Here is a 27,085-nt window from a genome sequence, read left to right on the forward strand (position 1 = left end):
GTGTGTGTGTGTGTGTGTGTGTGTGTGTGTGTGTGTGTGTGTGTGTGTGCAGTTGAAGCAGCATGTAGGGAGGACGGCAGATAGTAGAAAATTGAAATCATATCTGAGCATCATCAGACCTAGTCACAAAAACTAGGATATCTAAATGTTTTCACTTTTCTTTTTTAAATTGTAGAAACATTTATGACCCAAAGAACGTCACGCAGAAGCCCCATACGACGCCTGTACCGTAAAAAAAGACAGCAGTTGTGGTATTAGAAACAAACAGGTGTGACTGGGTAACCCTTTCCAGTAAGTAAGTCACACGCATTTTCATAGCTCCATATTCCGACAACATTTGCATGCATACATATATAAAAAGTGAGACCAGAGGTCATAAAGTGAGAAGCAAAAGGATTCACTTCCTTCATGTTGTTGCGTTGAAGTAAATTATGACTCGGGCCAAACCACACGTTGTTATCACTGACAGAAACATTTAATATCTTGTACAAGAAAAATCAGAAGCAGTATTAATTAAATACTTCATCTTGCCTTCTTTTCCAGGCCTTTGAGACAAAGTTGGCAAACTTAAACACATCAAACTTAAACTAGCCATTTCAATGTTTGCTCTTCTGTACACCGGAATATTTCAGACCTTTGTTGAGCCATTTCATGGAACATTAACTCTCTTAAATCACCATAATTTGGAAAGTACAAAAGAAAAATGGGACTCATTTTCCACTTCACTCAAATCGCACAGCTCACAAAACCGTTAATCGACCAACCTCCATGTCCAGAGAAAGAAAACTAGCTCTCAGCTGTGCAGTAGCAGCACATTCTCACATTTGAGGAGCCTAAATTATAAAATCTTTGACATTTTGTATTTAAAAATGTGCTTAACTAGTCGATTATAAAAACAATTGCTGATTAATTTACTTTAAATTGATTAATCGCTACAGCTCTAATCATGATCCGCTGACTGTGAATAAGTCTGCACTTGCAGGGTTTTTTTTTGTTTAAGGACTTGCTGCTATGACAACAGCTCCAGGTGGGTTTAAAGCAGCTTATAAGAACTGAGAAATCAAACGAAGCATGTATGTATCTTCTGTACACATGTGTGTGTGTGTGTTGAACAACTAGCCCAACAACATAGCCTGGGCTTGTCTTTGTCCGTAGCCCAGTGAGAGAAACCGTTTAACTGTCAGCGTAACGCCTGTGAGAGGAAAGAATACTTTCCTACATCGTCACAGGAGGAGGAGGGGCCCCTCGCTGTCAAAACAGGATGCAGGCCACGCCATATCATGGCAGTGCATCAAACCAGAATCACACACCCTCAACCTCCTTTTCTATTTGGGCTAAACGGACGATAAAGCTTGCTCAACATTTCTAGGAAAAGCAGAGTGACTGGCCTGCAAGATAAACAATCATCGCTGCTTATCAATTTGCGCTCTCTTTCTCGGTGTCGTTTTGGTCTCTGTTGCCACACATTATCTCGTCTCTTCCTGTCCGAGCACCTGCAACCAACCAGCTCTTTTTCCTCACTGCATCTCATTTACCAGCTGGAGCTGCCTTCCTGTTCAGCGGCAATGTGATTCGTCATGTCACCTCGCAGTCACTATCCATCCTCCATCACCACGGCTGAGTCACACACACACACACACACACACACACACACACACACACACACACAGAACTTCTTTTTCTCTCCCATTAATCATCCCACAACCCTTCAGATTTATCTTATGACCCTTTGAAATTGGGAACCTCTGGACTAAACTATCTTACTGTATATAAAAGGAGTTAAAGAAGCTCCAGCTGGGGCGCCTGGATAGCTCAGTTGGTAGAGCGGGCGCCCATATATAGAGGTTTACTCCTCGACGCAGTGGGCCCGGGTTCGACTTCGACCTGCGGCCCTTTACTGCATGTCATACCCCTTTCATGTCTTCAGCTGTCCTGTTGAATAAAGGCCTAAAAATGCCCAAAAAATAAAAATAAATAAAAAGAAGCTCCAGCTGGAGCAGCTAAAACTGTAACATGCTGCTCTTACATTGATGCCTAATATCTAATAAAGTCAGAATCAGACTCAGATACTGGATCAGCCAAAGTACTTTTACTTTTGATGTACTTTAAGTGCGGTATGTTGCTGATAATACTTTTACATAAGTAGGACTTTGAATGCAGCGTTTTCTTCATGAGCATGCAGCTGCACACATTCATCTGATGGTCCTCCTTTAACCACCGCTGCCCCTCCCTGCTGTAAGCTGCATTATAGCCCAGAGTCGATACGTTTTTCAAGTACATCCCGTTTCCATCACATGGACCGACATTACTCATCTTTAACAGATGAAAACAATGACTCAACTTGAAACCCCAGAAACATACCGGATGAGTTTTGCAGGGCTTGTGGGAGCTTGTGTCATCTCTGAGGTGTGCGAGTGTGCATGTGAGTTTTGTAGAGTGACTTTTTTTTTTGTTTGTTTTAAAGCAACAGATTATTAAAGCTAATTTCCATACGGGCAGCAACAACGATTATCTTCATTATCGAATCTTCTGCCAATTATTTTCTCCATTAAAAGGAGCACTCCACGGATTTTATACACGCAGGTTAGTTTGCTCTTCTTGGAGAAAACTTCTGTTGCATAAAGTCTCCTGTGGCTCTGGAGGAAGGGACGTCTGTGAGTAAATAACCCCTGAAGATGTCGTCATTTGTCAGGCTTGAGACTTCAAATATTTGCAAGAAAACCCGTGTTATCAACTGGGGCATTGAGTTTGAAAGACAAGGGTATTTAAAAGGCACGGAGGTTTAATAGAGTTGCAAAGTAAGCACATTTTTTATTATTATAAGTAAAGGTTCCATTCATTTTTCCAATAGACAATGTCATGTAACCTACAGTTGAAGCTTTTCTACAGCTTGGATCGTGATTTTGAAGAAAAAACTAAAAAAGCACAAGACATAAAAACATCACAGGAGAAGTGAACTACTTCTTTTTTGTGAGAAACATCCAACCACAGAGCCACATGCTGTTAGGTGTGGCTAAAGAGAAGCTAAAGTTTTTTCGGTTTTGTTTATTTTGCAATCTGCAGCTTAAAAGGACTTCTTGTTCGGATTTTGGGAGTCGTATGGCCTCTAAAATATCAGAAAATAGCATCAAATCCATCCCAATTTCTCAAAGCCCGAAGTGAAATTGTTTCATCTGACAACAGTCCGAAACCCAAATATATTCAGTTTATTATCACATAAGACAGGAGCCGGAACAAGATAACGGTAAATGGCTGCATTTACAAGATCCACTAATTATAATGATACACTTTTGGACTTTTGCTTGAAAAGTGACGTAAACACATCAATAATCAAGACAGTTGTGCAACACTTTTCCTGAAAGACGATGGACACACGATCGAATTGTTTCAACATGCACATTTGAACCTGGTTTTACCTGTCTGATTTTGAACATGCTGTACCCGTCGAAGCTTCGAGGCACTCGCCCGAAAAGCAGCAACACGTATGTGAGTCAGGGAGCTATGCTGAAGGTTGGGGAAAGGCCTGCCTCTACAGTTGGACCAGGAGAACGAAATCTTTTGCTTGTTATTACAGATACAGACGTGGGTGCAAAAGGAGTAGCACGCAAAGAGGCAGAATAATAAACTGAAACCAGACAGGAGATCCCCAAGTGAAGCTGATGCAGATTGCAGGAAGTGGATGGTTTTAGGTCCCGTGACGACAGTGTCGGTTCACAGTCAATGGGTTAACATTGTGCGACACAGTCTGAGTACATTTTTTTAAGCAAACACTAGGATGATTTCTCTCCCCGGGCCTGACAAGCACAGGCGTATAGATCCTGAGAGCAGATGGCAGGAGCGTTATCTGGCAGAGCCGGTTCACATGCAGGAGGGGTGCATGCGTGTTTTGAGCCAAACTTCAGTTTGATTCTCCATTCTTTGGGAGATTCAGCTTGTTGTTTTTCTGTCCGGCCCACAATTTTACTGTTCTGGTTTACTCTCACAGCGTCAATTTTCACAGAAAAAAAAGCTATAAAATGCTGCTGTACACTACCTGCTCAGCAGCATACAGCACATACAGAGACGACATGGTGAACATAGTGAAGCATTTAGCAGCTGGAGAGTCAGAGATTTCTCTCAGGAGCTGGTAGAGACCAAAAACAGAGCAACAAAAAGACAGATATTGGACACTCATGCTGCTCTGTAAATGCTGGATGTGCAAGTAAGCAAACAACTTCACTGTATCTACTTAAAAAGGGGATCATATGTGTTCACAATTTTATTTTTATTTTTTTATACACTACCGGTCAAAAGTTTGGGGTCACTTAGAAATGTCCATTCCACTCCATTATAGACAGAATACCAGCTGAGATCAGTTGCATTGTTTTTTTAATCAGGGCAGCAGTTTTCAGATTACATTATGTGTTTACATAATTGTGAAAGGGTTCCCCAATGTTTTCTCAGTTAGCCTTTTAAAATGATATCAGATTAGTAAACAGAATGATCTTTGGACCATTGGATGAATGGTTGCTGATAATGGACAATGTAGATATTACATTAAAGATCAGCCACTTCTTTCTACAACAGTAGAGAACCCTTTTGCAATTATGTAAACACATAATGTAATCTGAAAACTGCTGCCCTGATTAAAAAAACAATGCAACTGATCTCAGCTGGTATTCTGTCTGTAATGGAGTGGAATGGAAATGTCTAAGTGACCCCAAACTTATGCCCGGTAGTGTATATAAAAATATGCAATCACCACTGTGTGTGACCACTGTAGCACCAATCCAATTGGCCAAAAACAAACGTTTCTGCAGGTTTAAATTTCTTCTTTTTGGTAATCACAGTTTTGGCCAAATAAGTCCAAACAAACAGAGAGGAATTTCATTTTAATTTCAGTTTGACTTTAACTGCTTCAACGTTTCTGCTGTCTGAGGAGAAGCGAGAGAAGAGGAGGACCATCAGTCTTCATTAAACATGCGCCGGCTGTGAGCTTTAACGTAACGGCCTTTGATGGATGACACCTTTAAGTTCCCATTAAAAAAAGGTAAGCATTTCTGAAACCAGCTACTGATTCACGCTCAGGCTGCCTGCTCAAAGACAAAAGCTTCTCATTCAGTCTGCACCGCTCCACACAGCAAACTCTGCTATTTTTATTTCCTCTCTTTGGGAGTACACGAGAATCAAAAAGATCAAGAAGAGGCAGTTTGGCGCTGGATGACCTCGAGAAAATCGTGATCAGTGCCAATATGTTTGAAATGCTCGAAGCACTTTGCCTGTTATTAACTAAAGTGCTCTGTTTGCAGAGCTGCGGAGGTCCGAAGGGCGCTCCTCTTCGGAGACCATCCTGTGAGGCCCAGCGTTCCCATGAGGCCCGGCGTTCCCGTGAGGCGAGCACAGCGGCAGGCTTTGACTTGCTGAGACAGAGTGGGGTTAACTGAAACTCCCCAAAGAAAAGAGACTACGCCACTGTTTTCTTTGAGAGGCGAGAAGGTGTATCTAGTGCTGAAACTATTAGGCAATCAATCAGTCGATGACTTTGATCATCGATTGGTCTATGAAAGTATTGAAAAAAGCCTGTTATAATTTCTCTCAGCTCAAGATGATGTGTTCAAATTGCTTGTTTTATTCGACCAACCGTGCAAAACCTAAAGATATTCCATTTACCGTCATACACGACAGAAGAAAATTAACCAATCTTCACGTTTGAGGCACTTGAGTCAGTCAATGTTTGCCATTTTTGCTCGAAAAATGACAAACTATTAACTGATTTTTAAAAATCGATGCCGATTGATTTTCTGTTATCGATGTAATCATCAATTAATTGTTCCAGCTCCTAACCCGAATATTTTGGGTTTGGGGATTTTAGGGACTTTTTAGTTGGACAAAACCAGATATCTGTAGACGTCACTTTGGGCTTTAGGAAATGGTGATGGATGTTTTTCACTATTTTCTGACATTTTATTAGAATAAACTGTTAATTGGCGGATTCATTAAACGTGAAAATAATGGTAAGTTGCATCCCTAGTTGTTTACATTAGCAGCAGAATTATTTAGTGTTCAAGAAGAAGTGAGATGAGAACAAAAAGAGATCTATCGAGCAGATGGAGGTAAACTAGTCCCTCCCCTCCTCCATCCGACTCCCTGCTCCGTCGCCTCTCCTCTCCCTCGAGTTGAAGGTTAATGATGAAGGAATACGGCAGAGGAATACAGATCAGGGAGACGTGGATGGATGTGGAACGGGTGCTAAACCAGTCTCAAACAGCTGTGTCGAGAGATTAGGAGAAAGTTATAACTTCCGACCACCCTGAAAGGATAAGATTTGATATTCAGTATTTCGCCTCTTATCAATAAAATAGTGCTGTCAAATGATTAAAATATTTGATTAATCTCATTAATGTCATAGTTAACTCGCAATTAATCACAATTAATCGCACATTTTTATCTATTCTAAATGTCCCTTGATTTCTTTTTGTCCCATTATGTTTTCTCATTTTAATGCTCTTATCAACATGGAAAAGTGGATCGGCTTGCTTTGTGCTTTTGTCGCCTGGCTTTGACGAGGGGGCGGAGAATTGGCATCAGCTGTGTGCTCGGCCATCAGCTGTGTGCTCGGCCATCAGCTGTGTGTGACCATCAGCTGTGTGTGACCATCAGCTGTGTGCTCGGCCATCAGCTGTGTGTGACCATCAGCTGTGTGCTCGGCCATCAGCTGTGTGTGACCATCAGCTGTGTGTGACCATCAGCTGTGTGCTTGGCCATCAAGTGGTATTTCAGACTGGACGTGCTGCGATGATAGCTCAGTTCACAACGACAAAACACACAGGTCACTTTGGTCTTGTCAATGGAATCATTTGGCAACTTTTTAAAAGTAAACTTTCCATTCTGAATCTTATTGCCATCCATTTCAGCGTCTCGCGCTCGCCATCAACTCAAAACGTAACGTTAGCCTACTACTCTTTGGCCGGCTCGCAAGCCCAAACAATTGTGTGCGGCGTGCCTGTTGTTTAGTTTCCGGGCTAGCTAGATCCGGTGTGGTGTTGTAGTTTTTCTAACGTTACAAGTTGTTGCAACAGCATTTGAAAAAAACTACAGAGTTTGCTAGGCCAAAAAGAACGTTAATCTCGCGATAAAAAAATGACGCCGTTAAAATGGGTTTGCGTTAACGCTGTTAACGCGTTTAACTGACAGCACTACAATAAATCCCATGAAAAATCAAAAAAACAACGACAATAAATTGATCCTACTCACACATATTAGCCTGATATCGTCTTCCTCTGTGCCATAGAGCTCCATTGTTGTCCAAAACACATCAATGAGCCACACTGTTGCACTGGCTGAAAATCCTCCCGCAACAAATGCACTATATGCTCCGGTTTGCTTGATTAAAACTACCGTAAACATCTGAATTAGGATATTATCCTTTAAAAAAGTTTAAACTATATCTCTGTGAGATGTTTTTTTTTTTTTTAAGATTCACATCTTCAGAAGTCAGTCATTTTGAGGGATGGACAGAAGCATTGTTGGTTTTGGTCTTTTCATGGCATTTTTTGACAAAAAGAAAAATATAGAATAACACCAGCCTTATCCTTTAAAAGTCTAACTCTCTACTGAAAAATTAAACAGGTTTTAAACAGGATAAGTCAATTATTAAGCTTCTTCTATCCGCGTGGAGGCAGAAATAAAAAATAAAAAAACTTAGCTACATTCCTCGGTGTGTTTGACACTGACCTGGAAAATACCTGGGCAGAACTCCAAAACTTCAACCAGCAGCCACAGGATAACTAAGACTGACTCTGTAATGTAGGACATTAACATCCACTGTCCGTAATTTTATACATGTATGGTCAGTGTATTGTAAAACCATTTTTCAAAAGTGTCAGGTTTTGCTTTCGTTGCAAACTACGCGCCTGATGTAGCTCCAATAAAAATTGATCTTGCAGAGCAGAAGCATGCATACACCATTAATGCAGATCAACAACTTACAAGGCTGAGCGTGTATGTGTGTGTGTGTGTGTGTGTGTGTGTGTGTATCTCCCTCAACATACTTACAAAGCGTTGCATCATTCAATAGGTGTGCGCCGATTCATTGATTCTTCATAAACTTGCAGATGAGAGAGCGAGATGGCAGTAATCAGTATGTACACAAAAAGGCCTGAGGCCTCATGTATGCATTAGTGTGTGTGTGTGTGTGTGTGTGTGTGTGTGTGTGTGTGTGTGTGTGTGTGTGTGTGTGTGTGTGTGTGAGATAACACAAATTGTGCTTTGATGTGCTTATCTCAAGTTTAATTCAATAGAATGTGCTGAGTTAAGCAGTCAAGTGTATAGATATGAACTGCATTGCATTATCAGAGATTTAGTTGAAGAGGCGATAATCAATATTTTTTATAAAAACAATGTGAAAGGGGGGGGGGGGTCTGTCTGTCTGAGCATTTAGCAGCTAAAGAGCTTCATGTTTCCGATGTTTATGAGTTGTTTTCAGGTCCACCTAAAAGACTGAACTTCTAGTTTCATTTAAATAACGGATCCAGGCCCAAAGAGTTAACTTATATGAAAGTATTTAACAGAAGACGAGAGAAAAGTCCAAAAAAATACATATGCATCTCTGTACAGTATCAGAACTGAGTTTCTTCGTCTTCTTCTTCTCTCATATTAACCATCTTTCGACCCCTCAAATTTATCTGGTGACCCTTTGGGAGGGGCCCAAACTATCTAACTGCATATAAAGTAGTTAACGTAGCTCCACCTGGAGCAGCTACAGCAGTAACATGCTGCTCTAACATTGATGCTTCAGTGTTAATATCTAATAATGTCACACAGAGTCAGATATCAGTCACTGGAGACATTTTACTGCAGATACTGTAAGTACATTTGGCTTAAAATACTAATACTTAAGTAGGAGAACTTTTACTTGTAATAGAGCACTTTTAGTTAAAGTGCTCCTATTATGCTTTTTGGCTTTTCCCCTTTCCTTTATTGTGTTATATCTTTTTTGTGCATGTTATAGGTTTACAAAGTGAAAAAGCCCAAAGTCCACCCCAAAGGGACTTACCATCTCCAACAGAAAACACTGTTCACAAACTGCTCCAAACAGCTCTGTTGTAGTCCAGCCTTTACTTCAGAGACAAACGTGGTCACGTATGGCGCTTTTCCATTACACGGTAGTCCATTACTCAGTTCTGCGGAGGCTCCAGGCAGAGCTTTCGCTGTATCCTCTACATTCACACACACACACACACACACACACACACACACATGCTGGCTCGACGCACACACCAGCTGACAAAAGTATACATCAGGCCACATATTACATAGGCTACGGTGAAAGCTCTGCGTGGAGCCTCCACAGAACTGTAAAACAAGCTCAAGTGGCCTGATGTTTATACTTGTGCGCTGGTGTGTGCGTGGAGCCGACATACGACCAGCCACGCTGAGGCGGTACTAAAATTTGCAATGGAAAACGGACGCACAGTGTGCCGAGGCGAGTAGAGTCGAGGCGAGTCAAGCAGGTACCATGTAATGGAAAAACGCCATTTGTAACACACGTTATAATGCTCGCCTAGCTGCTAGCATGGCACGCCCTCATACTCTGCTTCTGACTGGCTAGTAGTCCTTACCTAGCTACTGAGCATGTGCGACTCCCAACAAAGATGAACAGAAGTGAGATGCCTCACTCTGTAGCTAAAAAATTAAACCATGTAAACATTCTGGTACAACCTCTAAATACAATCATGAACCTGAAAATGAGCATAATATGAGGTCTTTAAAAGGTATTTGTTCTTTTACTTAAGGATCGGAGTCCCACTGGATGATTGCCAAGCCACAAAGTTCTTTTTGGGGCAGACCTGGCAACGTTTTGACTAGAGAGGCAAAGATGAATCCATTAGTTGTCAACTATTAAATGAATCGCCAACTATTTTCATAATCGATTTGAGTCATTTCTAAGAAAAACAACAAATTCAAGGGCGCCATCTTGGGAGAACACAGCTCTATAGATCAAACCACTAATCGAGAAAATAATCGACGGATTAATCTGCAATTTAATTACTCGTTAGCTGCCCTAGTTACGACTGGACGTTCTCTCATTCCCGTGATGACAGAAGTGCACCAGAGCGACCCGGTGAGATTTCACTGTGTGGTGACAGTTTGCCGAGCTGCCAGCAGCACCAAACCCAACATCTGAGCACAGAAACAGACACTCGGTAGACTACGAATCCACAGGCTGCAGTGACAACAGACTATCAGTCCATATCACTCCCTCGGTCTGCGAAGCAACAGGCCTGTGACAGACTTGAGCACAGAGTCTCAAATTCTGCACTTCAGTGTATAAAATGACAGTAACGTCGATGTACTGTATACTCTGTTATAACCATTTCAGGGGCAGCTGAGTTTTAATTGGTAGGGTTGTGCAAACAATCACACACACTCTCCCTCAGTGACACGCACAAATCTCTTTCAGACAGAAAATGCATGCTCTTACTTTTTAAACTACCGTTCCTATAATTTGGGGGTTTTAAACAGGAACAATTATGTTGCCATAGAGTAACTTAGTTAGCGGTGGCTACAACAAATCAATTCTACTTTCAAGAGAGTGAAAAGATGCAATTGTAACATATTTGTTTACATTTTGGCAAATTAAAATTATGCCAAATGAGCTTTTAGCAGTTCCTGTGTGAAGATTACCCACGGATGTACAGATAAAACTATCACCGGATATCTTAGCTACTGAAGAAAACTTAAAAACATGCTGGTTCTCAGGCAAGTTCTGGAGTTATAAGGAGTGTTTTCTTCAAGGATCTATCTATGTATCTAAGCAGATTGATGGACGTTTATTTGGGATGGACATCGGAGATATGTCGCAGTTATGACTCAAAGAACGAGAACCATTTTTGACGCAAATTGTGGCAACTCACACAGTATCTTTTGCCCGACATCTCTCCCTGACCTCTCTTTTAGATGAATAAATAACGGTAGATGAACCAAACCTCATTCTCCGATCACAGAGAAAGTAAGTAAGTCAGCAGTTACACTGCGGAGCAATAAGCTGGATGACATTTTTAACCCAAAATCATTACAGGTTGTGATTTCTCTAATATAAATATATGAATGGCTTTATTTGTCTTCCATATAAGTAGACTGAATATCTTTGGGTTGTGGACTGTTGGTTAAAAATAAAATAAAAAAGCAAATATGTCATATGCCTGAGCTTTTTAGGACACTACAAGGAACATTCTTTTACTATTTTCTAACCCAACAAGTAATCAATGAATCGATAATGAGAATAACCGTTAGTTTCATCTTAAATTCCTTTAATTCCTGGCTGAGCGGGTAAAAAAGAAGATGAAAGAGGGAGGGATTAACATTATCCCATCAATAACAACAAACACTGCATACCAACAGCATTGATGTTTTAATGACCTTTGACCTGATACTGCAGAAGGAAGCACATTACCATGAGATCAGACGCAGAGAAAAGGGCCTCTGAAAGGTATGAACTTGACCTCCTGTAGAGTGCAAGCAGCTTAAATGTGACCTAATAACTGGGTAACACGGCTAACAAACATATTACAGCACCTGTTTTCCCACCGTAGATAGAAACCAACCTTACTCAGGTAAATGTAATAGTGTACATTAGTTTACATCCTTGATTTTTTTCCCCCTCCTCCTCCAGTTTAAAGTTGTTTTGACGAAGCGGGTGCAGATAAGCATAAACACGGCAGCCTATACTTTAACATGTAGCTGAAGCCTATACTTCAGCTCAAACATATACCTCAACGTGCACCGGTGCGTATGAGCACAGACCACGTCATGTTTCATGATGAAACCTTCAGCGTCCAAGAGACAGCTGCAAAGATTAATCGAGTAGTTGTCAACTATTAAATTAAATCAGCAACTGTTTTAATAATCGATTACATCGGTTTGAGTCATTTCTTATGTGTTCCAGGGTGAACAACACTGCTAATATTGTGTGCACGGGTTTTTTTGATTCTTTATGAGCCTCACCTTTAACTGTTTACTTTTTGGCATGTTTGTTTTGGATTTGCACCTCACCATAGACCGGTTTTTATTCGCATGACACTTACCGTTACCCTGTTTACATGTCGGGCGTTGTATACATTTGACTTTTGCGCTACTGATAATAAACTAGAGCTGCAAAGATGAATCGATTAGTTGTCATCTAATAAATTAATCGCCAACTATTTTGATAATCGATTAATCGGTTTGAGTCGTTTTTGATGAATAGAAGTTCAAATTTCTCTGATTCCAGCTTGTTAAATGTGAATATTTTCTAGTTTCTTCTTTCCTCTGTGACAGTAAACTGAATATTTTTTAAGTTGTGGACAAAACAAGAGGGCTTTGGGCTTTTGGGAAACACTGACTGACATTTTCACAACTGTCTGACATTTTATAGACCAAACAACTAACCGATTAATCGCAAAAGTAGTCAATAGATCGATGATGAAATTAATCGTTAGTTGCAGCCCTGGTCCAAGAGACACCGATTCAACGAGGCCGGAGATAACATTGTGTTGAACCTTTTTAGTCCCACAAACAAAGGAACATGGTTGGATTTAAAAAAGTGTTTATGAAATAGGAGCTAATCCTCTTATATTGACCACATCACTGGAATTTGGTCTCGATGAGAACATCCAGGACGTCTTATTATGAATAGCAAATGTTTGTGTCTCGATCCACTAGTTAAATCCAGATTAAAATATCTCAAGAACTGCGTCATAGATTGTCATACAATTTTGATTTTCCCCAGCAGATGAATCCAAATGACTCAGCTCTAGCGTCAGGTCCAATACTTTGTTTTGTGACCAAATACCTTAACACACAACGGCACACCCATCACCCACAGCTATGCTTTGGGTTTAGGGCAATTTAGCAGCTGTTAGCATGCTAACAAGCTACACTAAGATGGTGAACATGTTGAATATTATACCTGCTTAACATTAGCATGTTAGAAAGCTTTTAGCGTCGCAGTTAAAGTACCAGGAAACATTTGCTCACTTCCTCTACTATTATTATTATTAGCCTCTGGTAAAGAATTAAATAGATTGTAACTATATATTTATTATTGAAGCTGTTGCTTCCTTTTTTAACCCCACTGCATGACAAATCTCGTAGCAGATATGCATACAACACCTTCTATTTCAACTCTCGCCTTTTTTTTATTTTGCATGTAGCCCAGATGTTTTTCGTCCTTTACGTTGTCATTTAGTGGCATCATAAACTCTCGTAGACTCTTAGCCAAATTAGTGATGTTTGTATCTGTACCTGAACTGCTTTTTGAACAACAGTGTTTCCCATCAGAACTGAAACCTGTTCGGAATTACAAACATTAAGTGATTAAAATCACATCTTGTCTTGCCTTAGGCCCTATAAACAGCTGGGTTCGAGAAAGGTTTTAAAGTTAAAATAGTGGGTTTATTTGGGGGGAAGTCATGTTATGTTTGTGGTGGCTGAAGCTGTATTATGGCTGGACATTTCCTTATACCTCAGACACAGTTGTTTGTAGAGCTGCAACAATTAGTCGACTAATTGATTAGTTGATTGATAGAAAAATAATCGGCAGCTAATTTTGGTAATCGATTAATCATAGAAAATGCTGTTTTCAGCCTCTTAAATATGGAGGTTTCCTGCTCCATGTCATATTAAACTGAACATATTTGGGTTTTGGACAAAAGAAGACATTAAAGACACCAGCTTGGACTTTGCATGGACACCTTTCTCTATTTTCTGACAGTTTATAGACCAAACGATTAATTGATTAATCAAGAAAACAATCAGCAGATTAATCAATAATGAAAATAATCGTTAGTTGCAGGCCTAGTCGTTTGCCATTTTTGTTTGCTTTTTTTCTGTAATAAATCCAGAAATACATACAACACGTTGTAGAACACTGCTGTTTCAGCACACAGGAAATATTTCTGCTTTCTGACCCTGAGTGCAAACCGATTTAGACAGAAGGCTTTCATGTTCTCAGCTGCTTCTCTGCATGAAACTCGACTGCAAAATGACTTCACACCAGAGCAGCTTGTCTTCCTCTGTGAGTTTAAAAAGAGATAATGGAGGATGTGAAATTGGTCTCAATGAGAAGCTGCCTGAGCTTTGTTAAGTGACGATCCAGTTTGTTTTGGACCAAGGCTTTAAATGTATATTTTTAAATTTAATTTTAAAAACAGCCAATTTCCCATCTCATTTTATGCCTTCATCAGTAAAAGTCTTTACATGTTATGTGCAAAAGCCATGACTTCGCCTTTCCTACTTTTAAGAGACTTTCATTAGAGACTCAATGAAATGTTTAAGGTAATTAAATCGCTGAAGGCAAGCATAGCAACAATTAATGACCGGTTATGAATAAATTATTGTACTGTACTGCAACAATGGTTGAAACTGTATTTGCATTTTTTTTTTTGTTAAGGTTTGATTTTTTAAGTTGGTGCATGTTAACAAGCGGAAACAATCACAGAATTATTACTTCATTATCGATAAATCTGAGGATTATCTTCTCCATTAACTGTTTGGTTTATAAAACATCAGGAAAACCGGTCCCTGAGCCCAATGTGAGGTCTTAAAATTGCTTTTTTTTTTTTTTTGTCAGACCAACGGTTTACTATAATGGAGAGACAAGACAAGACAAGGAAAAGCCGGAAATTCTTACATTTGAGATGCTGGAACGATCAAATTATTGGCATTTTTGCTGTAAAAATGTTTGAAACGATTAACTGCTTGTCAAAACAGTCGACTTATTTCAGCTCTAGATCTATTATCATTGTTTGGTATTAAATTGCCTTCAGCCTAGAGTGTATTCGGAGGAGCAGCACACTTCAGTTATTTCTTTGGTGCTGGTAGTCCACCTCGCAGCTCAATAACATCACCACCAGCAATGATATTGGCTCCAACCGGGGAATAGAGTAGCCCTCAAGTCTAAACTTGAGAAGCTGCAGTATTTGCTCTTGTAAGAAAAAAATGGCTACCTTTATCTTTGTGCTGAGGGTTTGTTGTGGGGTATGAGGGGTCCACAGCAAATGTGTGCCAATTCATTTCCTCCAGGTCTGCTGTGAGAAAACCTCCCTCCTGTGGTACAGCCCACACGTGGGGAGATTACATCCTTTATTTATCACTTCTTGGCTCTATTTTTCCAGCAAATTCCAGGCTGGGGTGCAATCAGCCAAGAAAGAAACCCTCCCTCCGTGTGTGTGTGTGTGTGTGTGTGTGTGTGTGTGTGTGTGTCCTCTTTGTAAGCATGCCGATCGAGCCCCCCCTCACTCTCTGGAATAACAACCCAGATTTGGTTTCTTCTCTAGAGAAACATTTCTCAATATCTGGGAATATATAGGCCTTATTTTGGCAGGACAGAGGCTGTGTGTGTGTGTGTGTGTGTGTGTGTGTGAGATGCGAGTGTGTATTCCCTGCTGCCCTTCACAAAGCCCACATGCATTTAAAAGTGGGGGGGGAGAGGGACGTGTCATGCAGCAACTGAAGTGTTCAGATTGCATTACAATACAAATTAACCATGCAGAGTAATGGGATTACAGTCCTCGGCGCTGATCAGGGACGGTGTCCCGAGTCTGGTGAACTCACAGGTGACAGACACAATCAAAGACCTCAGGCTGACCATGTAATGATATAAGGCGGAAAACTGAAAACTAGCCCTTCAACTCAACACCACGTCTGTCACAGCCAAATCTATCTCTCTCTCTCTCTCTCTCTCTCTCTCTCTCTCTCTCTCTCTCTCTCTCTCTCTCTCTCTCTCTCTCTCTCTCTCTCTCTCTCTCTCTCTCTCTCTCTCTCTCTCTCTCTCTCTCTCTCTCTCTCTCTCTCTCTCTCTCTCTCTCTCTCTCTCTCTCTCTCTCTCTCTCTCTCTCTCTCTCTCTCTCTCTCTCTCTCTCTCTCTCTCTCTGTGGTCGATTACAGATACACACAAAGACACAACCCCGAACCAACTGGCTGCAAACTGGTGTGAATCACGGCCCTTTTAAAAGAAGCGTTGTGCTCAATACGCTTCCTCCTTTCCAAATCTCTTCTACTTAACAAGGGAGTGAAAAGATGCTTTTGTTTGCCTTCCTTTTGGAGGCGACAGGAAGCTTGAAAGACACAAATGAACATGAAAATAGGAACAAAGTGCCAAACTCACAATGGGAATGCTGGGCATTTGACATGTGTGCTGGGTAATTAAAATCTCAAAGAGGGCCTAAGCATATTAAAATAGTACTAAAAATACAACCAAATGACATTTAATGTAATGTTACAGAGTCATTGATTTGTGTTGTTGGAGGAGTAGAGTTGTCATGCACATGCAGCTGTCAGTTCAGCACACAGGTGTCTGTTCCTGTTTCACGCAGAAGAGAAAAAAAAACTCCTTTCAGTGGGTTTTAAATAAGCTGACATACGGTAACTGATCTATTCTCATTGTTGCCATTTGGAAAGAGAGCACATCTACTTATATAATGGCTAATCTGCTAAAAACATTCCAGTAATAACATGCCAGAGACATGGATCACGACAATGTGAGACTGAATATGGACTGCTTTCCAACTTAGTACTTCACACGTATTAGCTGCACAGCGTGTCTGCTGATCAAAGAAATATGTAAGCGGACAAAGACACAACGTGCATAAACAAGCATCTGAACTGTGCGACATACAGAACTCATTCAAATGTAATGCGTGTCAGTTGACAGTATCAACCCAGCCCTGAGCACTTCCTTTATTACTCAATACTTTTATGTAATCATTTAAAAATGATTTTAAAAAGGTCAGCCTGTGCTTCTTAACAGCAAAACTTACATAGAGACATCTAGCAAGAAATTGTGATTAAAAAAAGAGCTTTAATGCTTTTTAAATCGATATTTATTTCTGAAATGAAGGCTACATGAAGCACTTTTAGTTGATTTCTGATGCTAAAGCAGCCTGTCAGTCTCGTGACTTGAACCCACAACAGCTTAAAAAAAAAAAAAAATCTTACTTTTGTGTCTCAAATTGACGCGGCTGAATGTCACATTAGCCTAATTTATTAACGCCTCTAAAAAGCAGCAGCAGATTTAGCCTTTATTCTGTGGAAGTTTTTCAATGAAGTTTGGTGGCGTTTAAATGTGAAATTGTGGGGATTCCTCTTTTGTTAAAGCCACAGCTTGATTTTCAACGCAATTACAGGATTTTGAGGCTTTGTACCCTGCATTTCACATTCAAACTGCCCCCAAGCAAAACAGGATTTAAATGCCCCAGTCACACATTCCCATTCATGCACACAGTAGATTTAAAGCCCCATTGTAGGCTCTCGCCTGACCGCTTCACCCTTTGTTGTCAAACCCGGACACTTTATCTATCTATATTACTCGATATCCACACATTAAATCATTTAAATGGGTCGTGGTGTTGTTTTCTTGGTGGTTAATTGTCAGATAGGGTTATATTTTCACTCGAAATGCCCCCGGTCCCATCACATCACTCACCGACTTGCAGTACGTTGTCCACGCAGCCGCTCTCCAGCAGAGCGATGCCCCGTCGGAAAGGCAGCCGCGTTTCGTCGCTGCTCTCCCCGCTACTTCCGATCTCCTCCCCGCCGGTGTTGAACGACGAGTACATGCAGATTTCCCGTTCGCTCCTGGGGAAAGACCAGTAAACGATCCGTCTTTGAACGGGCTCCGGGATCCGCTCGAAACGCTCCTCTACCCTTTGAAACGGCCACTTCTCTGCGACTTTTCTCGCCGCGATGTCCAGGAGAGTCTCCGGGTTCTGGGTTTTGCTCGATTCGCCCTGGGTGGCACCGGAGCCGCCACATTGCGCCCCCGCGGCCCGCTGGCCTTGCCTACATGCTGCATTGTACCCCGGTCTACAGCAGAGCCGCTTGGCTGGGGGCTGCTGTACGCGCTCCGCCATGATAGCTCCGCTTTAACGGCGACGGAGGAAGTCAACGCACCATATGAACGGTATGGGGAAGGGAAGAGGTTATGCACGGCTTGATTGTTGGCCGTGTATGGCCAAATCATCCTTTTATGGAAACATGGGGGCAGGGCTTCTCCGAGCTTGTCAAACCCCTTTGTTGACAAATTAAGAGAAGGCGGGGTCTGTCCGGTTAGCTCCGTGCTAAAAAAAAGGACCGGATGGCGGAATTCCCGCACGGCCGTTAATCCTTTGTGAGACCAGAAAAGCGTTAAAACAGGGTTGAAAAACGACCGTATCTGTTTTCAGGCTGTGGGTTTAAACCGGTGGGTGTTGCAGATATTACAGACGGAGAGACGAGCTGCTTTGTCTGGTGGGGGAGAGCTTGAAAAGCCGGAATGAACGATGCCTGCGGGGCGGTGATCGGGCCTGTCAACACTGGAGCCTCGTGGTTTTGGGGGAGGGGACAGTGAACGCAGCACCGCCCCCCGTGAGACGTTTAAAGTCCCCCGGAATGTGGAGTTCTTTAAAGAAAACACATTATGTGAAATATAGTAATGGACGGAGTATATACTCATATACTGTATTTTGCTGAAGTAAAAGTAGCAATACCGCCAGTGGTGGAATATACTAAGTACATTTACTCAGCCAAATAAGATCAGAGTATCAGAAGTAACATTGCACAGCAGAATAATAACAATAATAACTTTTTTTTTATAAAGCATGGTTAAAAAACAGACTTTACAAAGTGCTTTGAAAGACAAAGCAAGGCAAAAGCAGGATATCCAGAGGTCAATAAAAGAACAGAGAGCTGAACAGTGCGGCCAAACATTAACGAGACAAAATGGGGTAAATAAAAACAAGACGCAAGACAAAAGACGCTCAACGTAGTAGTGAGTAGAAAGTATGACAGTAGACAGACAGTAGAAAATATGATAATAAAAAAAAAACAATACAATAAAAAAAAACAATAGCAATAAAAGATAAAAAGATAAGAGACAATAAAAAGAGACGACATCAAATGAAAGAGAGTCTATAAAAATGTGTTTGAAGAAGTGATTTAAAAGGGTTCACTGGTTCTGCGAGCCTTATCTCCTCGGGCACGTCGTTCCAAAGTCGAGAGGCCTTGATGGCAAAAGCACGGTCACCTTTAGATTCAAGCCTTGACTTTGGAACGGCCGGAAGGGCTCCACCTGAGGATCTGCAGGCTGCCAACTGGCTCACACCATCTATGTAGCTTTGAGCCAGACCCAGATGAGCTACGACTAAGTGCGGTTTACTAGCACTTTCACGTGGAATGGATACAGTATGGTGTATTGTGATTAGGGGTGTCACGATCTCAAAAATTCAATAGTTGGTGCCAATACCAGTAAAATAACACGATTGCCGTGTTATTCGATGCCGATTTCGATACCACGGTAAAACTTTTTTCTAAGATTCCATGTCCTTTAACTTGAAACATGAACTGCTTTGTTAAAATATTTGAAAAATATCAAAATGTCATAACAAGACATAGAAAACATGTGCAATAGAGCATAGAACAACATAATAAAGTGCAATGAATGGTCATAGTGCAACAACTAGTGTCCCCAGACATAGTCCAGGCTTCCAGGCATCTTTTCAAAAAGATACTGTGCAAAAACAACAACAGTACAAAACAGTGTTTCTAACAGTTGCGTGACCAGAGACGTTACAAACCCCGGATAAATATTGGAGACGTATTTGAAAGATGGAGACAGCTTAGAGCCCAAAAGGACGCTGAGTTGGCTAATTGAGTTGGGGTTTTTTTCTTCTTTTTTCCTTCTTTGTACTGAATTACCCTCAGTGATCTGATCGTTCCGTTCTGTTTCTTTAAAGGTCCCATGGCATGAAAATTCACTTTATGAGGTTTTTTAACATTAATATGAGTTCCCCCAGCCTGCCTATGGTCCCCCAGTGGCTAGAAATGGTGATAGGTGTAAACCGAGCCCTGGGTATCCTGCTCTGCCTTTGAGAAAATGAAAGCTCAGATGGGCCGATCTGGAATCTCCTCCTTATGAGGTTATAAGGGGAAAGGTTACCTCCCCTTTCTCTGCTTTGCCCGCCCAGAGAATTTGTCCCGCCTGTCGGTACACGATCCATTCTGCCAGCACGATCCGTTCTGCACATGCGCAAAATGTTTGCGGTTGTACGAGGATTTACGACACTGCACGATCTGTTCCACGCTTCCGGTCGACAGCCAAGCTAACATTAGTTTAGCTAACAGCTAATTCGGCTAACCGCTAGCTGATTGTAGCGGTCTGCCGTTAGCCTCCACAGGCAAGCTAACGTTAGTTTAGCTAACGGCTCATTCGGCTAACCGCTAGCTGATTGTAGCGGTCTGCCGTTAGCCTCCACAGGCAAGCTAACGTTAGTTTAGCTAACAGGTAATTCGGCTAACTGCTAGCTGAGACAGCATGTAATAACTTTAAAAGACCCTCAAAATAAAACTTGAAAATAAACGTTGACATATATAACAAACACCTAACATATATAACAGCTGTTACGTCAGTTCTACTTTACTTGTACTCATTTAAAATACAATCACTCAATACTTGTCTTTGTTGTTATTACTGTGAAGTCTTAATTTAGCTGTAGCCTACTTTTCCCATTACGTTTGAGTTAACGTTATTTTAGACTGAATCTAGCTGTCAGCTAGCGGTTAGCCGAATTAGCTGTTAGCTAAACTAACGTTAGCTTCCCGGTGGAGGCTAGCCATAGGCTAGCGTGGAACAGATCGTGCAGGTCGTATCCTCGGTAAAACAGTATTATCTTGCGCATGTGCAGAACGGATCGTGCAGGCAGAACGGATCGTGTACCGGCACCGCCCATGAGAAAGAGAGAGACATCATGGCTTTCAAACGAGCAAAGTGGCAGTTGGTCAAGACCACCCCTCCACCTTGCCCCCCCTCTCTCCTCCTCAATAGCATTTAAAGCTACAGACACAGAAATGACACATCCTAAGGAAAGCTCATTGTGGGACTGGCTCTAGTGGCTGTAATTCTGCACCAAGGAATTTTGGGAAAGAGACTTCAGATACAGTATTAGAGGACCACTAAGGTCTATATAAAAGAGACTTCAGATACAGTATTAGGGGACCACTAAGACCTATATAAAAGCATCCAAAGAGCACCATGTCATGGGACCTTTAAAGTGTATGTGCTATAGCCTAAAACTTGAAAATAAGAGGGACAGGGAGCCAATGGAGCGAAGCCAATATTGGGGTGATGTTCTGAACTATGGCCCGTTCTGAAGAATGACCCCTGTCAGAGTAATATTGTTCTATATTACATAATATATATCTAATGTGGGGCTGGATAGGGCCTAACCTGAGGAAACCACCCTCAAGCACGGCCAGACAGGCTTTAACCTGGAACCGTCAAGGGAAAAGAAAGCCAGGAAGACCCGGGAACAGCTTGAGAAAGTCTGTGGAGGCAGAACTCAAAGAAACAACATCATCCTGTAAGGAAGCAGAGAAGACCGCCCAATTATATTTAATCTACAATAATGAATCATATTATGTTTTGTATGTAGCATTTTTAATCTGTAAAAATACTATCTAACAGTAGGGCTGCATTCAGTGATTATTTTCATTGTTGATTATTTTTTCCATTAAAGGACAAATCCGGCGCAAAATGAACGACCGTTCTCTGGGACATGTTTTCCTGCTAATCGAATGTGACCAGTTTTAGCGCAAACCGCTAATTAGCTTATAACGCTAGTCGTCGGGGCACGGCTAAAGTAAAAAGAAATCGCTATTTCTACACCACTAACAAGGCTCAAAATAGCAGCACACTTCCACGGTAGCATAATGAGGGTCCCTACATGTAAACCAAAGCATTGAGAACATTGTAAGTGTACAGACAGTTTATTAAAAAGATAGTTTAGAAAGACAGTATCATTCATGTATACAGGTGGGCTCCATCTTGGGAAAACAGTCACGACCAGTCGAACAACGAACGCCGTGCAACGTGCATTCAGTTCAGCTCACGTTGCACGGCATTCGTCCGTGCCCCGACAACTAGCTTTATAAGGTAATTAGCAGTTTGCGATAAAACTGGTCACATTCAGTTAGCATGAAAACATGTCCCAGAGAAGGTCGAACTTGGTACACGTGTTATTAACCCCTAGGTTCATTTTGCGCCGGATTTGTCCTTTAATGAAAAATGTGGATCAGTGTTTCCCAAAAGCCCAAGATGACGTCCTCAAATGTCTCGTTTTGTCCACAACTCAAAGATATTCAGTTTACTGTCACAGAGAGAAGAAACTAGAATATTCACATTTAAGGAGCTGGAATCAGAGAATGTTTACCCTTTTTTCATAAAAAATGACTCAAACAGAGTAATCGATTATCAAAATAGTTGGCGATTAATTTAATAGTTCACAACTAATCGACTGTACCTCTATAAATTCTATGAATATTTCCATAAAATGCAAATAATTAAGTAAAGTACAAGTACCTGTGTAAATATACTTAGTTCAGTCACTGATAAAACAATAGAATACAATACAATTCTAATTTTTAATACATACTGTGTATATATATATATATATATATATATATACTCACTTACACGCACCTACAACACCAAAACAAATTCCTTGTATGTGTAAAAAACGTACTTGGCAATAAAGCTTTTCTGATTCTGATTCTGATACACAATGTGGGCTTGTAATTGTTTCTTTGATCCTAATTACTTGTACATGACCGTTCTCGCCCCGGGCCAACTGGACAGAGTTCACTATGGGTAATGGTTGTGTTGTTGGGCGGTTGGGCCCCAGTTGCCCTTAAGGCTCAACTGCTGGATTTCAGTTTCATCAGCTTGTTAATGCCGTCACCTGGAGCCCCATGCAGGTGTAAACCTGTCCCTGAATAGATGGCTACCATTGAAACAATGGGTTCAGTGTGAAAACGATTTGCACTGTTTTCGTGGTTGAACTGTTGTGTTTGACACAAAGTAGTCATTCATTTTCCTCTGACAGGTAACACTATTTACCATGTTACCTGTTTAGTTTATCTTTTGTCAGTTTAGTTCATGGTATTGGATTGTGCACTTGTCTATGGTAAAGACTGGGGGTAGGACTTGACAAGCCTAGGCCTCTTCCTATCCCTTTTCACACGTGTCTAGTGTGTGTTATGTTTAAAGTGGCTATATGTAACTTTCAGTTTGTGTTGATTCTATCGGCAGCTTTGGACAAAAGCGGTAGTATTTTTACCACACCTGCTGCCATAAAGGTAATTTCTTTATGGTGCTGTAATACCCACTGTATATTCAGCGTTATCGGCAGGTCATAGAATAGCATTCATTTACCATAAGAGAATAAGTTACAGATGCATCGTTGCGTTTCAATTCAATCAGGAGAGACAGCATATATGCATATAGCATAATAAGCATAATATGAAATGTACAGAGTCTTTGGGGATTAGACTACATCATTAAAAATATTTAAAGGGGTATAGAAGCTAACATATTCCCCCAGATGGAGCCTAGACACTGGTGATGGCGGAGAGGGAACCTGGAGACCAAACGAAGGACCTGTCTGCCGGAAAGGGACTCAGGTTGCAGTGGTTGACGATGCCCGGAGGTGGAAGGGGAGGAGGAGGGTTGCACGTTTGCCTGAAAAGACTGCTGATAGCAAGGAGAGAAGACATTTAAAGCTGGAAGTCATGCTGTGATTGGATCATGAATTTCGTGGCCAATTCTGATTGGTTTACGGAAAAGTAAACGCCTCTTAACAGCTAAATAGTTTTAGGTAGAGATAGAGGTGATTGCGTAATATAGAAGTCTTCCTGAAAGAATTTGCGCTGAGCTTTATGTGTTGCATACGGTAACTTAGCCTGGATGTATCGTGAGCTTAACCGGGTAACATAATGTAATAACAACTTTTTCAAACTTGATTTATTCAGGGAAGATTAACTGAGAGAAAGCCACCGTGATTCACACAGTTATACCTGGAAGCTTCCCAGTACAACCACAGTCCGATCTGCTGGCCACTGAGCAGCTCCACTGGAGCTGTTTGGGTTAGGGCCTTGCTCAAGGGCACCTCAGTGGTGGTGATGAGGGAGGGACGAGAGCTGCTCTTTCACTTTCACCACCTAGATTTATCCTGTCGGTCTGGGGATTGAACCGACGACCTCCCGGTCACAGACTCGCTTTCTCTAACCTTTAGGCCACCACTGCCACTAACTTAGATTAATATAGCGCATTTCATGAAACCCAAGGACGCTTTACACAAGTACAGGGGGACAAGGGAAAAGAAAATAGTTCACTAACACAAACACGGACTGAAAAGAAATAAAACGTTGATGCTAAATGGAAAGGGGACGTTATTTAATATAGGCTATTGGTGTACAACCACCTTGCGCATTGTAAAGTTATTTTATGAATGAAATAGACATATTACATACCTGAGGGCCAATTCGGGGTCAGTTTTGAATAATTTACAATCACATTATTGTCCCCTTCTGTTAAAGCCAGACCAAAATTGACTCGGGTTTCGTCTGTCATCTTTCACTTTCCCTTTTAGCTTTTAGTTGTTCTTCATTTAATTTCCTTCTTTCCTGTTTTGGTCCTGCCCCAGTATCAGCCATAACTACAACAGACAACTTCTAAAATAACATTAAAATACAATTAGGCCTATATAAAGAAATCTCCTGCTACCTTTTACCTAACTGCATAGGCTTTTCCGGTGTTACAAAGAAATCTGTGACCTGTCAGAATGTGTTACTGTAAAGACGTTCTGCTTGCTGTAAATCATTTTGTGACTTTGCGGCGGACCCGGACAAAGGCATTAATAAAAATTATATAATAATAGCGTTCTTTCACTGTTAGTCTCGTTTGCCGTTATAGGTCATTTATGATCATCGGATGAAAAATCACACAGTTTCAGAAACATTAAAAAGTTACATAATACTAACTTTTTAACTTTTTTTTTGATATTCTTTTTTTAAATTCTTTTATTAATTTTTGTTTAAATCATTTGAAATAAAGATAAAAAAAAAAAAAAAAAAACACAATCCTGAAACTCACGTCACTATTTATGACTTTAAAAGAATGGTTCTGGATTTTGAAAAATACTTATTTGCTTTCTGGCAGAGAGATAGAAGAGAAGATTGATACCACACTCATATCTATACAGTAAATACTGGAAACAGGGAAACGGAGCTAGACCAGCTGTTTCCCTCCGTTTCCAGTCTTTGTGCTAAACTAAGCTAAGCTAATCGGCTGCTTGCGGTAGTTTCATATTTTCCGTACAGACACGAGTGTGGTATCAATCTTCCCACACAATAATACTGAGATTATCTCAGTAACACTTGTGTCCCAGCAGCCTCAGCCAAATATGTTGGCTATCTCCTTTTGCTCAGCACCAGGGGAACATTTCAGTCATGATTTTAAACCATTTTATTCATGCATAACCACTCTGTTTGTCACTGTAATGAGTTTATCTGTCTTGTTTCCTGCCATGTCTTTCCAGTTACAGTACCACCTGCTGCTCCTGCAGGACAGAGTTATCAGCAGCCTCATTTCAGCACACTTGCTCCATGCTGTGTAAATGATTAAGGCCCCCTGGTTGACAATCTTTACTATTGTCTCATTTTACCCTGCAGACAGTGCATGTAGAAGCGCAGTAATGACTGATCCCATTCACTCAGCATGGTGGTAACAGTAGGTGGGCAGAGAGAGGAAGGCAGCAATACAGACACACAGATACACCGTCTTGAGTGAGATAGTCCCCTTCCAACGACTGAGTTTACATTCATCTTTTAGGCATTTCTCTTTCACCGTATTACATTTAAATTTCAGACGCTCAGTCTGTTAATACGGTTCTTGTCTTTGCTTCGCTGAGAGTGCACACATTTCATCAAGACACCTCATTTAACACCGAAATTCGACCAGGCCCTGCGCCGCGTTGCGGCTGCGCTGTTGTTCCGTGGTCCGCCATGCGTCATACCACACCGGGAGCGTCTCAGAAGCGGCGCCCAACTCGCAGAATTCATTGTTTGGTCATTTTTAGGGGTCCAAGCCCGAGGGGGCTGGGACCACAGATCCAGCGGAGCTGTGGAACCCTATTGCTTTCCTAAGGATTATTATTTTTCCGTTGATAAAACTGATGCTACAGCCTAAACCGTATATGGTGGGGGGGTGCCGTTTAGGTGGCGCTATAGCAGAGATACGCATTTGGCCCTATAACTCCCAAACCGTACATCGCACATTAAAAATTCACATATCCACACGTTCCCTGAATTCAGCTAAATCTCCTGATATAGGCCACGCCCATTTCCGCCTAGACTTTTGTGCACAAAAAATCTAGCCCTTCCACTTCCTGCCTGGCCTGTTGCCATTCTGTCAAAAATTAGTCTATATCCACGACGTCGGATTTCAATCATTTATGCTCTTTATGCTATACCTTGGGCTTCCTTTGTGTTGGCATTTTAACCTCCGGTGGATTTGTGAGGACTATGGTTAACTGCTCCTCAGATCTCTGCAGGGTAAATCCAGACAGCTAGCTAGACTATCTGTCCAATCTGAGTTTTCTGTTGCACGACTAAAACAACCTTTTGAACGTGCACATGTTCCACCAAAACAACTTCCTTCCTGAGGCTATTTTGCAGAGGCTTAGCGCCGCCCAAGACAATTGTGATTGGTTTAAAGAAATGCCAATAAACCAGAGCACATTTTTCTCCCAACCCGGGATGCTGTGTGGACTAGCCAGACCTTCTGCCACAGCGCTGTGGGGGAAGGTCTGGCAATGCAAGATTAGTCAAAAATAGACCTCAGTTTATTGTACCTCCCTGACTAAAACCCATGCATCGACACCCATACAGCATCATATGTTAAATACTATCCAGGGACTCGGGCATAAAGAATGCTTTAAGACTCCCATTAACATGCTTGCTATGGATGGACTCTCTCTGCTCAGCTAAGACGTCTAGTATGGGTGATAATGACACTGTGGCTTACTCCTGGGGATAATCACACATACACACACACACACACACACACACACACACACAATACAACACAAACCATAGTATCTTTTCACGCTGGGCTCATTTGCATTCTCATCAGTATGCATGAAATTTCTCACTGAACTTTAATACCCTAACTGCTGCATAATACACTTTAATGAGCATAAAAGTGAGCATGACAATTAAAACTCGCATTAATCACTGAACGCTGAGGGGCGGGGAT

General features: G+C 41.3%; 1 protein-coding gene and 1 long non-coding RNA gene across 2 annotated transcripts in view; both read right to left on the minus strand.

Moving 5' to 3' along the window:
- Positions 1-17,870, minus strand: part of zswim6 (zinc finger, SWIM-type containing 6) — a 48,006-nt gene extending 30,136 nt beyond the window's left edge. The window contains exon 1 of the mRNA XM_031301289.2: positions 17,444-17,870. Coding sequence (XP_031157149.1) covers positions 17,444-17,870 — 427 coding nt within the window. The remainder of the gene's footprint in view (positions 1-17,443) is intronic.
- A 5,436-nt stretch (positions 17,871-23,306) lies between these two features.
- LOC118493132 overlaps positions 23,307-27,085 on the minus strand; it is a 4,286-nt gene continuing 507 nt past the window's right edge. The window contains exons 2-3 of the long non-coding RNA XR_004895104.1: positions 26,301-26,306; positions 23,307-23,509 (exon numbers count right to left, since the gene is read on the minus strand). This is a non-coding gene — a long non-coding RNA (uncharacterized LOC118493132). The remainder of the gene's footprint in view (positions 23,510-26,300; positions 26,307-27,085) is intronic.

This window comes from Sander lucioperca, chromosome 14 (genome assembly GCF_008315115.2).
Source record: "Sander lucioperca isolate FBNREF2018 chromosome 14, SLUC_FBN_1.2, whole genome shotgun sequence".
Lineage (NCBI taxonomy): Eukaryota > Metazoa > Chordata > Actinopteri > Perciformes > Percidae > Sander > Sander lucioperca.